The following is a 17,283-nucleotide window of genomic DNA, read 5'->3' as shown; positions in this document are numbered from 1 at the left end:
GCTCAGGTTGGAGTTTTCAGTCTCGTTTCACCTATTAAAAAAGAGAGTGCTGATGACATCAGGCTGTGTGGCAGGCCTTGGGAATGCAGGTGACGCCGGGCTGGGGCTGCAACAGGGGCCGCCCTCCCCGTGCTGGCCCTGTTGGTGTCCAGCGTCTCCAGGGTCCCGGGTCCTCGGTCCCGTGTCCTCCGGCTCTGCTCCTGCCGTCCAGACTGCATGGAAAGCGCTGTGCCTTTGGGGAGGCATGTTTTCTTCCCAGCCGGCACAGGCGCTTGCCCAGCTGGGCCCAGCCCTGGAGTCCTGACAGGCTCGGTCAGTCCTCTTCCTGTGACGCCACTGGACTGTGACCGGTGGTGCGCCCGGCAGTGAACACGTTTGTTCTTAAGACGTCGTAGGGCTGGGCTGGGCGCTCGGGTACCTGGCTCCCCCTCCCTGAGGGGTGAAGCCCCCCTGTTTCCGGGCCTGCAGGGACTGGCCGTCAGCAGACGAGGGTGCAAGCGTCCTGCCCCGACTTGGCCCCAGGCACCAGGACTTTGGTCTGTCCGGCTCATCACAGGTGGACACAGTTACCCGTGACCATGTGTGCTTGTACCTGCTCTGGTGGGGAGGTCTCCACTGTGATCCCACGTGGATATGGGGATACCATGCTCCCCAGACTGTGGAGCCTCGGGTTTGTCAGTCTCCCCAAGGTTGTCCCCACCCAGCATCCTGTGCTGAGAGCAGCCCTCACCCCCGAGCCCAACCAGGACTGATGCTGTGCCGCCATCCGAAGGAGCACTGGCCACCGCCTGGCCTCTGCGTGCATGAGTGTGTGTGGGGGGTCATTCAGGTGTCGAGTGAGCAGTGATTTAAAGCGCGCATGGACCTCCCACCTGAACACACTGGCCCCACGCTCTGTTTCACAGTCCCTGGTTATTAAATTGGCCTATGAATGGTTTTGAATTGAACTACAACTCCAGATAGCCTCTTAATATGTCCGTTTCAAATGAGTATTTGACTTTATGTTTTGGTTACGAAGTACCTAGAGGTGGCAGGTGCGGTTGGCCAGCTGTACCATTGGATTGATATTAATGTGAGACTTTCCAAGATGGCTGCCGTCTTTCCAAGATTGAAACAAAGCAGCCAGGCCCTGGAGGTGACAGTGTCGGTTCTGTTCCCGTGGGACCGGCTGGGGTGGCCCAGACCTGGCGTTCTCCACCCAGTCGCTTTTAAAGTTCTGTACATGTGTAATTCCCATTTAGTTTCAAATTATACTCAGCTATTTAAAGAATTATACTCAGTCATAATAAAAAAACCCCTCATACTCAGATATGAAATGGAAAAAATTAGCTCGGTGGAGACCACCTCCAAAGAAAGCATTACCTGCCATCCCTGTGAATTAAACTTCTCTTGAAATTGTGTAATCAAAGCAAAAAAGAATAATTGGATGCCGAGTGTGACACGAGACTGCAGGTGTCATCCATAGCCCTCATCTCATACTTCTGCACGTTCAATTAGTGTCACTGTTCTCATGGGTCATCACCTTGGGTAAACGTTACAAAATCACCTTATAACGCCGTCCTAATAATACTGTGGTTCTGTTTTTGGTTTTGTTTTGGTTTTTTTTTTTGAGTTTTTAAAGATTTCCTTTGGGAAGAGGTTTTCTCTACTTAAAAAAATAGTGTGATCACTGTGTTTTCTGCCCACACTCGGAGCCGCCCTGCCCCACGCACTCTGCAGGGCACTCGTCTCCCAGGATGGCTTTCCACTTGCCCCGTCTACGAGATCCCTCCTGGGAGCTCTCCTGGTCGGCGTGCCCGTGTTCTGAGGCAGAATTGTGGGCACGGAGAGTCGGGGGGGTCCTTGGTTCTCCCCATTAGAATTGCATGCTGGCTGCCGTTCGCCGTGGCTCTGGGCTGACTCTGGAGATTGTAGGAACCAGCAGGCGCCGAGGACGACCTGGGACGACCGGGCTGCGAAGGGCCGATGGCATTTCGGGCGAGAGTCAGTGACCAAGCCCTGACTTCACTGCCCCGCCCAGAGGTTGGGGGTTAGCCTGTGGATGCAGGAGCGCTGAAGCCTCTAAATCAAGTGTCCCTCCTCACCTGGGGTCTGGAGGGACGGCTCGAGCAGAGGCTATGTGCTAACGCCGGTGAATGAATCGAGGGGCTGCCGCGAGCGTAGAGGCAGGATGCTTGAGAGCAGACTCCACTGGAAGGTCAGCCGGCTGGGCGTCGGCCGGAGCAGCCTCATGGAGCCTGGCCTCTCGGAGGAGCCTGTGGGCCCGGGGTTGGTGTCGGAGCGCTGGCTGGGGTCTGGCTCTGCAGGGTGTCGGCAGGACGGGCGGGGCTGGGGTTCCGCCTCCCACAGCTAGCTGCACACCTGCCCGACGACGGGGGAGCGTGGGCTCTGATAATAGAGCTCATTCAGCGGCACCATCACCACAATCTTCCCCATTGTGTGTCCAGCCGTGCGCCCGCCCTGCCGCCTGCAGCTCCCGTCGGCCTGGGGTCTGTTTGAAACCCAGACTCCTGAAAGGCTCTGAGTAGCTATTCAGAAGTGAGGAAATGACAGCGAGCTGGCTGCACGTGCAGCTCTATTTTGGGACCTGAGTGGGCCCATCGTGGGGGTGCGGTCCTGTGGGCCAGGCCTCACGCTCTGTCCTGTTGCCTGTCTCCGCAGTGCCCGGGAGCTGGACAAGGTCAGGCAGCAGCTCCAGGAGGAAGTCCGCCAGGTTGGCACCCAGCTGCTGGAGGAGAGGAAGAAGCGCGAGACGCATGAGGCGCTGGCCCGGAGGCTTCAGAAGCGGGTCCTGCTGCTGACGAAGGTATGGGCTTGGGGCGGGCTGCCGGCCGGCGTGCTCTCCCTCCAGGTCAGCAGCGCCCAGACCGACCCTGCTGCGTGCACGCCTAGCCCTCTCTCTCAAGGCCCCCACGCCTGTCAGATTGCCACCAAACTAAGCGCACTTGCCCAGCACACCAGCTGGCCCTCACCTCTTGGTCAGAGTGAGTCACGGCGCAGATGAGCGTGCACGCTTCTCGCCAGGACAGTCGTGGCGGCTGTCAGGCCTGTGTTCTCCTGGATGGACTGCTGGGAAGGCTCGGACCTGCACCAAAGACGCCTCCAACCTGGGGTGCCTGTTGGGCGGAGGGCCGTACCTTCCTAGACAGCACCCGCAGGTCTTTCTCCGGGGCGGCCTTTTCTTTCTTCAGCACCGAGGGGGTGCAGGTAAACTGCAGCGGGTGTGCAGCTGGACTTGGAATGGAGATGTCGCCTGTGTCCAGACGCGCTGGGCGGACACGGTCTTGCTCCAGCCTGGTCTGCGCGACTGGGTCTTGCTAATTGTTCTGTGCCTGAAGAGCTCTGATGTCGGGCTCGATAAGCAGAGTTCGCTGGGGCGTGAATTCAGGTTTTGTGTGAGAGGGTGTTATTTAAAATGCTGCCTTGGACGCTGAGATTTCAGACGACAACGAAGGAAAAAGCCCAAATCTGTCTCCAGGTGCCCCCTAGGGAAGGGTGGGTGTCGGCTTGCTGGGCAGAGCGCCCCCCTGCCTGCCCCGGCAGATGCTGAGTGGGCTGCGGGCCGCCCCCGCCCCAGAGAAGGATTCTGTCTGACAAGTGTTCGCCTGCTCTTGATCGTTTTGGGTGAAAACTTAGGCTCTTTGCTGCTGGGACCTCCTGACGATGGAGCTTTTAGAAAACGAGTCAGGTTTCAGCCACTCAGGCAGCCGTCATGTGGCTCCTCCGTCAACCAAGACCTCACGCATGTGTGCCTGGGCATCACCAGGCCGCGGCCCAGGGCCTCCCGGTCCACACAGGCCTCTGGTGCTGCCTCTGAGACGCTGGCAGGTGGCTCCACATGGCAGACACCCCAGGAGTGTCCCCCGCTGCCCCCGGCACAGAAGAGGCCCAGTCCTCGGCCTGGTCAGCTCTGCTGGGTCGTGCGGACCTACCTTTGTGGGAACTCCCCGCTCTTCCCTTCTCCCCACCTTGTTATGTATCTGCCGCGTCAGCTTGATGCGAGGGGCCGTGATGCAGATGTGTTGCACCCTGATAGAGTTTACAGTCTAGCGGGTCGGCAGGCAGGAGAGACAGATACACGCACGCTTGCCAGCGTGACAGCAGCGCACACAGCGCTCATTACGTGGAGGTTTGGAGGGGCTGATAGTCAAGCTGAGACCTGCGGGCTCGCTGTTTACGGGAGGTGCTGGTGGAAAGCCACGGCTAGAGAGCGGGCGAGACGGTGCTGACGGTGCTGCCAGGGTCAGAGCGGACATGCGGACAGGAGAGGGGAGGCAACTTCAGCTCAGCAGCCTGTCGCTGGGGGCCCAGCTCCCAGGCGGCTCAAGAGGGCACAGGGTGCCCCTCGGTAAGGACTCCCGGTCAGACGGAGGTGCTCAGGGCCATGGGTCCGGTGGGGCAAGGCTGCCTGTGGCTAGGGCAGTGGGGTGTCTGCACTTGAAGCTCTGTGGGTGAGGGATGGACGGTGTGCTGTGGTCCCTGAGGTGGGAAGCAGAGCTTCCCCAGGGTGACAAGCATGAGGACCTTTCTGCGTGACCTTAGAAAGGTTGCTGGGTCTCTCCGGGTCTCTGCTTTTCCATCTGAGAACAAATGGCTCAAAGCGGATGACCCTGCGACTCGTCTGAGCGTACTGTGGCATCCCATGCGTACGTCACTTAGTGCAGGAGCCGGATGGGCTCCCACCCGGACAGTGTCATGAGGCTCCGGGAAAACCAGTGAGGGCACAGATAGAGGCTCCTCCAAGCACGGGACAGAGAGCTGCCGTCCAGCCGAGCAGGCCCAGTCTTGGGAGGACAGTCACCTGCAGGCCCACCCTAGGGAGTGTCTGCATCTACTGCTTGGCATTCTTCTAACAGGAGATTTATCTCTTCCCCCCATTTATTTATTCAGTCATTTATTTATATCAGTGGACTCACGGGTATTTATTTTACCCTTTGGTTTTAATCCAATGCTGCTTTGTCTTGCTGGCCGTCTTTGCTCCTGGAGTCTTCCCGCGTTCTTTTTCATCCTTCCATGTGGCCTGTCCAGCAGCAGTGGATCAGGACCCTCTCACGCGTCAAATCTCTCCACCTTCTCCTTTTGCCCCCTACCTGGCTCTGCTGGAGAAAGTCCTCTGCTCCACACCGCTATGCGGGTCCACCGGCTGCCCAGACAGCCCAGGATAACCTTGTTTTAAGGCGCGCAACCTCCTTTTCATCTGCAAAACCCCTTTCCCCTGTCACATTAACGGCCGCCACATGTGGTCAGGATGGGCAACGGTGTGGGGGCCGAGATTGGAAGACTCAGCTGCCAGCAAGGGCCGGGCCGGCAGCATGGGTGCGGGCACTGGCCTCCCCCAGGGGCCCTGGGTGCCTTGAAGGGTGTGTGCCACCCAGAAGGGGCAGCCCCTCTTGGCTCCACTGCTGTGGTCCCGTAGGACTCTTCTGAGTTTTTAAGGGAAGTCCTCAGTTTGGATGTTTATGTGAAGTGTTCTTGTTTATAAACCACCCCGTAGACCAAACAAAGTATTCTTTTTTTGTTGTTGTTTTAGAAGTGGCAGAGATTTAGTTTTACTTAAGCGTAGTGCTCAAAAAAGCAATTATTTTATGGAATTCAGATGCATCCTCGTGTTCACGATGAGTAAGTAACCGTGGGAAAATTGGGCCCGTGACTCGGAACAGGTAAGGAAACGTGGCACGTTGGTGCATTGGCTGTGGTCCTTCGGCTGAGCCGTGCTGCTCTCTGCAGCGTCCTTGTGGGCCGGCACTGGCCTGCAGCTGCCAGCTGGGACTCCTACCCGCTTTACCAGGACGTCGGTTCAGGATGACATGGACATTCAGACCCCCACCTTGGTTAGAAATCCCTCCCAGCTGGAGCTGGTCCAGACTGTGTCACATTTGCGAGGTGTTGCCGGCTTCCTTCTTAAGGGTTTTCTGTCCGTGAGGCCCACTGCTCCAGGCTCCCCAGCAGGAAATGTCCACTCTTGTTTTCCAGGGCCAACAGGTTGGAAGCAGCTGGCTTTCTGTCCTGATTCCGCCCTCAGCCCGCCCCGCCGTGCTCAGGGCGGTGCTCTGACTTTGGCAGACAGTGGGTATTGACTGCCTGGCACTGACTATCGCGTGAAGGTGTGCTGGGATGGACCAATACCAGTCGCCCGCACAGCCTCCGTCTGGCATTCAGGGCCTATCTTGCCAGCCGGATGGCGAAGCTCTTCATCAGGCTGGGCTGTGGAGGGGCGGCGAGCTGCTGTGTCACGGTCAGTGCCACACGTACGGCCACCGCCAGCTCCTTAGTGACCCCGTGAGCCCACAGCGCCTGCTCGTGGCTGAGGAGCACTTCCTCTTCCAGGCGCCCCAGGGTGGCGGCTGCCAGGCCTCCTCAGAGCTGTGCTGCGGCTGGGGGCCGGGCTCATGCAGGCCCTGGTTGGGCCCCCTGAGGCCTCTGCTTGTGTGCTTGACATTTCGGTGCAGTGCATGGAACGTGCAATTTTATTTTGAGACATTGGGCGGCTCCAGTCTAAGGGTTTAATTGTTACTGATAGTTAAGAGTATAATTACCTTGGTAAAATACCAGGACTATTTTAAGTGATTGAAAATTGGCTTCCAGAACTGGGTGAACACAAACCATTTTCCTATTTGAAATGAGCTAGCCCCCGTGCGCCCTAATAGCACACAGTATGGTTACAGAATCTTGTAACTCACAGAACCTAAGCAGTAAAAGCTAACTTTGGGCGTGAAAACATTTGTAATGAAAAAGGCAGCTTCCCCCGCCCCTCTCTTCTAGGCCAGAACCCCCACAATTCCAGAGTGGAGTGAGCCTTGGAGAAGGACACAGGTCACTGGTCTTTCCTACTGCGAGGGTCAGAGCGCACGGTGACACCCGCCCTCGGTGGGTCCCTGCGTGGGGGGACGAGTGGTGGTGCTGCGCACAGCATGGGAAGGAGGTCTGGGTGCTGAGTGCCAGGAGCGTGTTGGGGCCGGAGGAGAGTGACCTGCGTCCCCTTCCCTGGAAACTGGGGGTGATCGTAATTGTNCCCATGCTTTCTGTTTTTTTATGCTGTAGTCTGTAGTGTTTTCTTCCTGCTTGCCTTGGGTCAACTGATATTTGAAAAAGATGCAAAAGCAATTCAGTGGAAGAAAGGTCATCGTTTCAATAAATGGTGCTGGAGCACTTGGCCGTCCTGAGGCAAAAAAGTGAACCTTGATCTAAACCTCACACTTTAGATGAAAATTAACTCAGTATTACTTACAAGCTTAAATGTAGAACGTAAGGGTATAAAACACTTTCTTAAAAATAAAAGAAAATCTTCAAGATCTAAGGCAGAGAGTTTCTTAGATGCGATGCCAAAAGTATGATCTATAAAAAGAAAACTTGATAAATTGAACTTTATAAAAACAAACAACCTTTGCTCTGTGAAAGATCCTGGTAAGAGCTATAATAAAAAGGCAAGGTACAGACTGACTGAGAAAGAATCTTTGTAAACCACATATCTGACAAAAGACTTATCTGGAATATATAAAGAACCCTTAATACTCAGTAGTAAAAAAAGGAAAATCTAATTAGGAAATGAGCAAAAAATACATACGGAGAGCACGTGATACGGGAGGTCAGCACGTGAAGAGACGTGAGTGTCATTAGCCATTAGGGAGGTGCACAGAAAACCACCCAGAGGTGTCACTACACACCTCGCAGGACGGCTCAGCTGTGAAATAGTGACAGCACCCAGTGCTGTCGAGGACGCAGAGAAGGTGACCATGTGGCCCAGAAGCTGCGTGCTGGGTGTTCATCCCAAAGAAATAAAACTTACGTGCACACACAGATCTGTACAAGATTGTTCTAGCAGCTTTCTGTGTAACAGCCAAGACGGGAGCGAGCCATGCCCTCCAGCGGGGCGCGGCTGAGCACTGTGCAGCCACTGCGTTAGAGTTGGCCGGATCCACTGACCTCCCTCCAGCCCCTACACACTGGGCGTTTCCACCTTTGGGATGATCGCATGGGTTGTTGGCTCAACCACAGAGTTTCTGTGCCCTCCTGAGCAGCTGCAGTGTTGGGTGAGTCAGGACCGTCCACTTCCTCGCTGGGCCTCAGGTTTGGCGTCTGCGGAGCGGTGGGCAGGGTTGGCTGATGTGTCCTGAGGTGCCTTATAATCTCTGACTCACTTAAACCATACAGCACCTCTTTCTTTCCTTGATATAATACTGTACATTGTGGAGAGTTTGGGAACTGCTGAAAATATAAAAAAGGCATTTAAAAGACCTTGATCCCTTCATCCAGAGATAGCACTAAAATCATGTTTATGTATTTTCTTAATGTCTGCCTCCTTCCTTCTTCCCCCCACCTACCCAGCCACCCACCCATCCGTCCGTCCATGCATCCATCACCATCCGTCCATCCATCACCATCCATCCGTCCTTCCGTCCGTCCATCCATCCTTCATCTGTCCATCCATCCATCCATCCACCATCTAACCACCCACCCACCCACTTACCCATCCATGCCTCCATGCATCCATCCACCCATCCATCCATCCGTCCTTCTGTCTGTCCACCCTTCATCTGTCCATCCATCCATCCATCCACCATCTAACCACCCACCCACCCANATGTCCCCGGTGCCCTTGGGTCTGCTCTGACTGCCTGGGCTGCGGCACGCGTACTGTCCACAGGGGGCCCTTGGCCAGCCGGACTGCCCCTCCGCCCTTCCTCTCTGCAGACCTGGTTTTCTCCACCTGGTTTCTTGGGGACATCGAGGCCCTCGGGATCTATGAGTGACTCAGGTCCTTTTGCTGCCTGGGTGGGCTGACAGCCAAAGGTCAGCGTGGGCCTCCCTGCACGATCGGAGTGAGCACCTGGGCCGGGAGGTGGTGGTCCTGGGCTCCGCTCCACCTCTCTGTTCGGGGGAGACAGTGCCTGGGATGGGGACTCAGAAACCCTGACTGGCAACTGGCACCCTGTCGTTCCTTACGCCGCGTCTGCTGCCAAGACTCCTGGCCTCTGTCAGCCTTCACCCCTCCCTGGAGAAGGAAGCGATGGCCGCCCCATCTCAGGGCTGATTACAAGAGCAGGTAGTTGGGGAGCATTTTTAAATTGTAAACTGACATTCACATAAGTGTGATTTTAGTTCAACAAACATTTATAGTCAAATCTGCTCTACCGCAGCATGTGCGTCCCTGAAAATCACCTGCTCTGCAGCTACTCAGAAACTTCCTCAGGGACAGTGACAATGAGATAGGAGCCTCATGAAAACAGGAGCCCGGCGATGCCATGCCCGCTGGTTAGGAGAAGGAAAATGCTCAGCACAGCACGTTCCCTTGTCAAGACTTGAAGCTGCGTGTGGAGTGGGGCGGCGGGGGGCCTTGGAAAGCCTGCAGCCTGCGAGTCATTGTGGGGGGAGGGCCCCTGACCCTGGAGGGAGTCGGCATCACGGGTGTGCCTGGGCGTCGCCCCCACCACGCGGCTGGGCCTGGCACCGGGTGTCTGGCGTGTGTGTCTGCTGTGCGCGCCTGGCGCGGTGGTCCTTACCTGGGGACTGACTGCCGGCACTCAGCATCCTGTGGCTGACCCCTTAGTGTATCAGCAGTGACCACATGAGCCTGCGTTCTCCAAACGAGAGTCCGACTGCCCACACGCTTGCTCTGCCAGGCCTGTGTGGTTGGTGGGGGCTCATTGTTCCCTAATGAAGGTTATTTTCTNTTCAGATGAGCCATCTTAATTCTCCACTAATTTTTATGCACTCTCGGAAGAGAGCCCAGCCCTCACCCCATCCGCTAGGGCCTCCTGGGCCCCAGAAACCTCGGGGGTGCGGGGAAGGCTGGGTGGGTTGAGCAGGGCCCGCACAGAAGACCGAGAGCAAGTTGGGGGAGCTGGGTGGGAGGTATTTACAGCCCAGGGCGCCCTGGCAGCTGGCACAGGTGGCCTTTGTGGTGTGTCATGTCCCCACCTGGTAGAAGTGTCCCCACTGGGCCTGGGCATTGGAGACAGGAGCTCCGGTGAAGTGCCCTCTGAGGCTCTGTTTGAACGCGAGTGATCATCTGTGTCCCCGTTTCATGACAGTGAATTAAATCTGAGTGGCTTATGAAGGACGTAACTGGTCGTGCCCAGCTACGCTCACCGGAGGCGACTAACCACGCCCGATGCTCAAGCCGCCAGCCTCGCACCACAGGCCCCTGGCTTCCTCCTGCTGTTGGACCTGGAGCACACAGCCTCAAACCCGGGGCACGGGGCCTGGCACGTCTCATGCCCCAGCTGGGAGGTGCTGTGCGGGGTGGCAGGAGGGGCCCGAGCATGCCCTGGGCCTTCGCAGATGCCCCTCCCTGCCCGGTTCTTCTGCGCTCACCCCACCCAGCCTCTGGCTCCCCTGTCGTCCTCTTTCGTGTCTCCTGAGGGCAGGGGCCCTTTCTGTGTTGTTCACCAGTTCACATGAAGTAGGCGTTTCGTATAGAAGGCGCTCCAGCAATGTCTGTCCCACGTTCATCAGGCCCAGAGCGGCAGGTGACTCGCCCGTCTTCCGTCCGGCACCCTGCTGCCTCCCCCCCCCCTCCTGCAGTGTAGTGTGTGTGGTGCCCTGGCCCCTGGAACAGGCAGCCCTGTTGCCACCCTTTGGGCTGCCACAGGGCGGGGGGGACATCAGAGGGGCTGCGGCAAGATAGCAGACGGAGAGACGGGGGTGTGGCAATGTTGGATGCTTTGACTTAAAATTAGCAACTTGGAAATGGGGTTCGTTGCCTTTTCCCCCAAACAATGAAAGTTAAAAGAATTGCAGCTCTGGGTGGCAGAGGCCAGGAAGGTGCGTGTGGTGGGGGCAGGGGCACAGGGTGGACGGGCTGCACCCCGGGATGGGCAGGGCTGCAGGCGCGCGCTCCTTGTCTTCAGGACCCTAGAGGTGTGTGTGCCTCTGAGTTTGTTCCTGCCCCTCCAGAGCCCCAGAAGGCAGTGCCCGGCCCTGGAGCGCCGCGTGCAGGCCAGCCTCCTCCGCAAGCTGTCGCCTTCCCCTCCAGGCGCCGGGCCGCCACCGGCTGGCATCGCTCTTTCGTGCCGTGTCCTCCAGATTCGCTTGTACGTGAAATGTGACATGCGTGCCGATATGTGCGCATCCGTGTTATCCGCACACAGGTGACCCATGGTCAAGGATGAAACATGAGCACACTTATTTAAGACAAGTTTTAAATACAAAAGTAGCACGAGCAGGGTTTCCACTATGTCCCCCTCGCCCCCTCGCACCCCTNGTCAGCGGAAGTGGCTGCAGCTGCTTGAGAAGCCATCAACTACATGGCAGAAGGCGAGCTTGGGGGAGACGGAGGCAGGAAGGACACGGGGGCTTTCTCAGAGGACTTCAGAGCTCTCCCTGCCCCGTCTCCAGGAGAGGATGTCCTGGGAGAAGGCCGCTCGCTGCCCGCCTGCTGTCCCCAGGACCGTGGGCTCCTGTGAGCCCCGCCAGGCAGCCCTCCCCAGGCTGGGGGCCTGCTGCCCAGCATGCGTCCCGGAGTCGCCATCCTTTCCTGGCGGAGGGGCTCTGGAGGGCACTTGTGTGTGTTCCTCACATTCACCTGGGAGCTTTAGAAAATCACCTGTGATCATGTAGCCACTGTGTGAGGGTGGGCTGCCCATGTGTGGCCCCTTTAGTGCTGGCTCGTCCGCTTGCTCGGGGTCAGCGTCTCAGCGGCAGGGCGGCCCAGGCTGGACTAAGAGCAGGGCATGCATGTTCCTGCTGTTCTCTGCTGACCCCAGTGGTGTTCGGAGCCTGCCGGCCGGCGGGACACCTTCTGGACATCACTCTGGTTTATAATACAAGAGAACAGACTGCTCTGAGGCCCCCCCGTTCCTTCCTGATCTCAAGTGACGGGTCCCCTGCAGGGAAGGTGACAGGTCCCTTCTTGTGCGTCAGAAGCAGCGGGGAGTCGGGGTCCCAGGTAGTCCTGGGTTTCAGCGACTGCTGGTCTCCTTGCGTGCTGTCTTGGACAGGAGAGGATGGACTTTCTGGAAGAGCTGTAGGCAGGTAACAGGTAGTGTGTCCTAACGGCTTTGTGCCCCAAGCAAAGGCAGGCTGGGTGGTGGTCCGTGGTGGGGAGGGGGCCAGGCTGGATGACCGTGGCCTCCTTTTTGCCAGGCATGTGGAGTGCCGGCTCACGGAGCATGTGCCCACTCGGTTTCATGGGGCCACACTTTCCCAGCGTGCCCACCCGTTTGCCCCCAGCAGCGCATGAGCCCTGCGTCAGTGCCGTCCACGTGACAGCTGGTGAACCGCTGTGACTGCGTTGCTGTTCACTGAAGTCAAGAACTGACACAAGGCCTCACTCTGTTGGCCTGTGTGTGGGCTCTGACCGTTACTGTGTCACACGGAGCAGTGTCACTGCCCCAGACCCGCCTGTGCTCTGCCTGCTCACTCCTCTCCCAGCCCCTGCAACCACTGATGCTTCACTGTCGCCAGGGCTTACTCTTCTCCCAAGTGTCACAGTGTTGCAGTGGTTCAGCGTGTAGCCTTTTAAGATGGCTTCTTCCGCTTAGGGATATGTTTCCAGGGCTCCTCCATGTCTTTCATGGCTGACGGCTTGTCTCTCCAGCGCTGAATAATGTCCTCTGTCTGGATGGACCACCCTTTGCTTACCTATCACCCACTGGAGACATCTCTTAGCTTCCCGTCCTGGCAGGTTGAGTAAGGTGCTGTAAGGGGTGTGCAGGCTCTGTGCGCACACGTTTCCACCCTGAGTACGGGGCTCGCACAGTGAGGGGGCCCCAGCCCCGAAGGCCTTCAGCCCAGCACACGCTGTGGCGAGCTGTGCCCTCTCCGTGGGAAGCCTTCCTTCCTCCGTGTGGCAGATCGCTGCGGCTGGTGCTGCGGCTTTACGCGGACCTGAGACAGAGAGCAGGGGAGGAGTGACGCTGAATTCGGAGCCCACATACCAGGGTCCTCCTGCTAGCGTCACCTCCACTAGTGTCCCCTGGGAGCTGGTATGTGTTCAGGGGGACTCGCTGCTTTTCCCTGGGTGACCGTGTTAGGGGGGGGCGCCCCCGACAGCGGTGAGAGGGCTGAGCGGGGGGGAGCTCCGGGCCGTGAGCAGGTTCAAATGAGCACGCCCCCATCCTGGGAGTCCCAGGTCGCTGCAGCGTGGCGCTCTGCTGCTCCTGCCCCCCGCCCAGCCCAGCGTGAGCGAGCCTGCGCCTGGCAGTGCCCCCGGCCTGAGCACTGGCACATTGCTGGCGGCCCGACATCGAGGCCTCGTACCTGTGAGAAAAGCAGACTATGTCTGTTTCCCTTGCAAACGATCATAAATGCTACCAGCTGCTTTTCATCACTCGTGGTCTTCCTCTCACACCCGTAGAGTCTGTGAGTTTCCTTACCTTTTTAAAAGAATTTCTCTCATATGCCTTCTTTTTAATGCTGATAACGCGTGGTCTCGAGTAGCACTGAGAGACGTGCTTAACCACTCATCCCCTTCCGTCTTCTGAGGAAAGCAGCCCTGTGTAGGTGTCTGGCTTGCTCTCTGTCTCAGAGTGCTGTCTCACTCCTGTCACCTTGGCCACCCACCGAGGCGTGGAAGCACCACCAGGACTGGGCCACAGCTGGGACAGGGCAGTGTGGGGACGCGGCTTCATCTTCACAGCCTGTTCCGGGCGACCGATGGGCGGCCGTTGTCCAGGTCTGTAAGGACGTGGGCAGCCTGAGCCCGCTGCTCACCAGCCCCGGCCCTGCGTTTGCTCACACCCCACCCTCCTCTGACGGCCGCAGCCCCGTCACCTCCGCCTCCCCTCAGCCCCAAGAGGAACACACAGTCCGGTGTGCTCGTCCNGTGTGGTTGTTGGAGGGCAGGACACGGTCAGATACCCACCCGAGAGCTCCCTGGGGCCAAACAGGCGGCCTGGGCAGTGCTGACCCCCACCTTCAAGGACAGGCCGGGCCCTGACTGCAGGGCTGTTGGTGAGGGCGAGCTGTGACCAGAACAGGCTCGGCCAGTGTGAAGCCATCCGGCTCCTGCCTCCCTCAGGCCACCCAGGCTCGACTCAGCCGAGCGTCCCAGAATTCCAGATGACCCCATGGCACAGCACTTTGTGGGCCAGATAGCCAGTGTCACTCTGCCAGGCTGGCCCTTTCCAGTCACCCTGTCAGTGCTGGCCTGGCAGGACTCCCCAGGCCCTGGTGAGGGCCCTTGAGAGGGACCTGGGGGAGCTGTCAGGGCAGGTTGCTGGTGTGGATTTTCAGAGGATTAAAGTTAATTAAAAAGCTCTTCTTTGCTTTCATTTCCTTGTATCTGCCAGCTATTTACATGCTAATGCAGGCGGCTGAGAAAGGTGTTGGCTCCAGGCACATCCTCATGCAGGGAGACAGGGGGAGGGGGAGATGAGCCGTGTTTTATATGTTTATATTCTGTCCCTATGGATAGTGAGAAGAGCAGGATTCAAACACATCGGAAAGTCAGTGGCAGTATTTTTTTTTTCCTTTAATATTTTCCGCACTGTCTGTATGGCTGACTGGAATTTTCTCCATTAAGGCTGCGTCTTACACTGCATAATTGAATGCCTTATGCATGGTAATATCGTCACATAAGCAATTTTATAAATAGAGAGCATGCGGAAAGTAGGGACCAAACTTTCTAAGTAAATCACTGTCTTTCCTTGTCTTCCTTCGTGAAGGTGACTCAGCCTCAGAGGGTCAGCTGGTGGCTGGTCTGTGGCTCTTAGCTTCATTGTCTGGCGGAAGAACGGGCACAGTGCGTAGAGGGGGACCTAGAAAGTACTTATTGGGGAGATGGAGGGACGTTGGTGCCGTGGTGGGATGTGGGTGCAGTGGTCCAGAGGCCTGGTTTGGGGCGGGGTGGCATGTGTGTGTCCTGCTCTCCTGGCCGCTGGGGCTTTGGTGGCAGGTTGGTGGGGGAGGCTAGTTTCTCTTTCAGCATTGTCCCCGCCGTGGGCCGCCTTGGTGGTAGCTGGCATCTTCTTAACCTGGAAGTAATACTGGTTTTGATGGAGTCTTCCCTTCCTCAGGCAGAAAGAGGGTTAAGTGACCCATCACTGAATTAGACGCCTTCCAGCCCTTTCTCTGCTTGTGCATTTCACATGTATTGTCACCGGTGAGCCAGGAGCAGTGCTAGACACCAGTGTAGTGACCAGGCGAGCTTCCTAGGGTAGCATCTCCCCCAGTGCCCAGTATTTAGACGCTGGTGATTATGTGCTGAATGAATGATTTAAAGAGCAGCCAAGACTTCTGTTTCCAGGAGGATGGAGGAGACATATTTCCCCCTCTTCCTTTTGCTAAGTACAACTAGAAACCCTGGATGTTACGAATAAAACAAACATAAAAGACTCAGAAAGTGGAGGCTGGGGACCTTGGAACCCAAGGAACAACATGGGGTGAGTTTTTTTCCCCTCTTATCTCAGACTCCCAAGTTGAAAAAGTCTGCAGCCCAGACAAGCCATAGGGTGCGGACAGAAATCTCCCTGACAAAAGCCAGAGCCCTCTAGCTGGAGGACCAGAAACCAGTGTACCAGNGGGAGCACGTGTGACCACGCGTTGTGCCCAGTAATGCCTGCCTGCTGGGTAATTCAGGTGGACATGGGCCGGTACTGCCCTGTCCTCTGTGAGGGAGTGACAGGGGGCAGGTCCCGAGAGCCGTCCTGCCTTCTGTGGCTTGGGGTTGGCATTGGCTCCCTGCTCCTGGCCTGACTGGGGTCTTATGACATTACTGTTGTGAAGTCAGAGATTAGTGCGAGACGGGCGTGTATGGAAGGGGCTTGGTGTTTCTGCTGCGCCAGCAGTCTCCACGGGGGACGGAGGCTCTGGGAGGAGTCCCCACCTCTGGCGTATATGCACCATCTCTGGACAGGGCCTGCTTTCTAGAAAGATAGGAGCGAGTCTGGACAGTTCCTGAACTTGCCCCTTTCCAAGTCTTTTTAATTCTTCTAGACTGGAAATTTCAAGTTAGTTTTACTGTGTTTAAAGGCTTCTGTCCTCACTGCCCTCAAACGCCCAGCTAAGGAGGGGCGGTGGCCGGGCCCGAGCGGATCTGCTGTGCCCAGTACCTCTGAGGAGGAGACGGCGTTGCAGAGGCCTGTGCTGGGGAGAGGTGGCGGCGTGAGCACGCGCACAGAGGCAGGCCTCTGGCCCACGTGGCCGCGCCTTTGACTGGAGCAGGTTGTGCTGTGAGCTGTGGGCCACCGCCCAGTGCTGTCCTCAGGCGGTCATGCCTCTGCTCCAGAGGGTTGGCTCCCAGCGCCTGCCGGGAGGCCACCTGTGTTCGAGTGGCCTGGGGGCTTTTAGAGGCAGATTCTAGGGTGGGAGCCTGGGGGTTGGCATGGCTGCAGGAACAGTGCCCAGATGATCGTGAGGGGCTCATGGGTGTTCTAGGGGTGTCGGTCCGGCCTGCTGGGTGGGACCCCAAAGGATGTTTACATTTCCTTGTGATTGGGCCTGGCCTGTGTGCTGCAGCACTGAGACGCGAGGCCTGGGGACAGACCTTCCCCGAGTGCCTGTCTGGGCATCTGTCTCCCTGGACCCGGCCTCTCAGTGAGTCTGTCTGAGGAGTGAGCGCTTCAGGTGACAAGTGGCCCCTTCCTCAGAGGGATTCTGTCAGACTCTCACTTTGCTCTGGGGCCTGCCAGTCCCAGTAAGTGATACTCTTTTCTGCGTTTCCTTGGGGCTCTCTAATAAGCTTTTATAAAGGGCTTCATCTACAGCTTTCCAAAAGTCGAAATAAATCAGAGCCGCCGGTTAGCCTTCGCCAGTGATTTTTACTAATCTCCCATTAAAGAAATATTGCTGGTTACGGAAGCACGATTTACTCCTGCGTGCCAGCCTCGTTACACCACCTGTGAGCACCAAGACGAGCGGCACTATGTCAGTGCTGGTGGCAGGCAACACGCATGTACCAGGAGGATGCTTGGGGTAGGGGGCGGGGTCCTCCCTTCTGCATGAGGTGACAGGGGCTGCAGACCCCGCTTGTGGCACCACGCATCAGGAGCACAGCTCTGCTGAGGCCGGCTTTTCCTGGCCCGCGATGGTTGTCCCTGGATAGGACCTGTTCCTCAGATGCCAGGTCCACGTGAGGGGACCAAGCCCCAAGTCTGCAGAGCAGTGCAGACTGCAGAGGGTTTAGGTCAGGGGGTCAGCGACCCGCCCTGTGATCCATGGCTTTTGGTCGCTGTGCCCCAGGAGACTGTAGTCAGAGAGGCCTGGGTTCAGATTCCGATGGCACCAGCCATGCGTCTTGGGCATGTGACTTTCCCTCTCTGAGCTGGGAGCCAACTCTGGGCCCATAACTTTCTTCATGGCACCGTGACTTGGGAAATGACAAATGTGCCCTTTACACGGGAG

The 17,283-nt window shown here is 57.4% G+C and overlaps 1 protein-coding gene across 1 annotated transcript in view; it reads left to right on the top strand.

Moving 5' to 3' along the window:
- MAD1L1 (mitotic arrest deficient 1 like 1) overlaps nt 1–17,283 on the top strand; it is a 264,103-nt gene that overhangs the window by 133,758 nt on the left and 113,062 nt on the right. The window contains exon 9 of the mRNA XM_019637417.1: nt 2,662–2,806. Within this exon, the coding sequence (XP_019492962.1) occupies nt 2,662–2,806 (145 nt within the window). The remainder of the gene's footprint in view (nt 1–2,661; nt 2,807–17,283) is intronic.

Source organism: Hipposideros armiger, unplaced genomic scaffold, assembly GCF_001890085.2.
Source record: "Hipposideros armiger isolate ML-2016 unplaced genomic scaffold, ASM189008v1 scaffold_33, whole genome shotgun sequence".
NCBI lineage: Eukaryota > Metazoa > Chordata > Mammalia > Chiroptera > Hipposideridae > Hipposideros > Hipposideros armiger.
The sequence above is the reverse complement of the archived record's forward strand: the minus strand, read 5'-3'. Positions and strand labels throughout refer to the sequence as shown.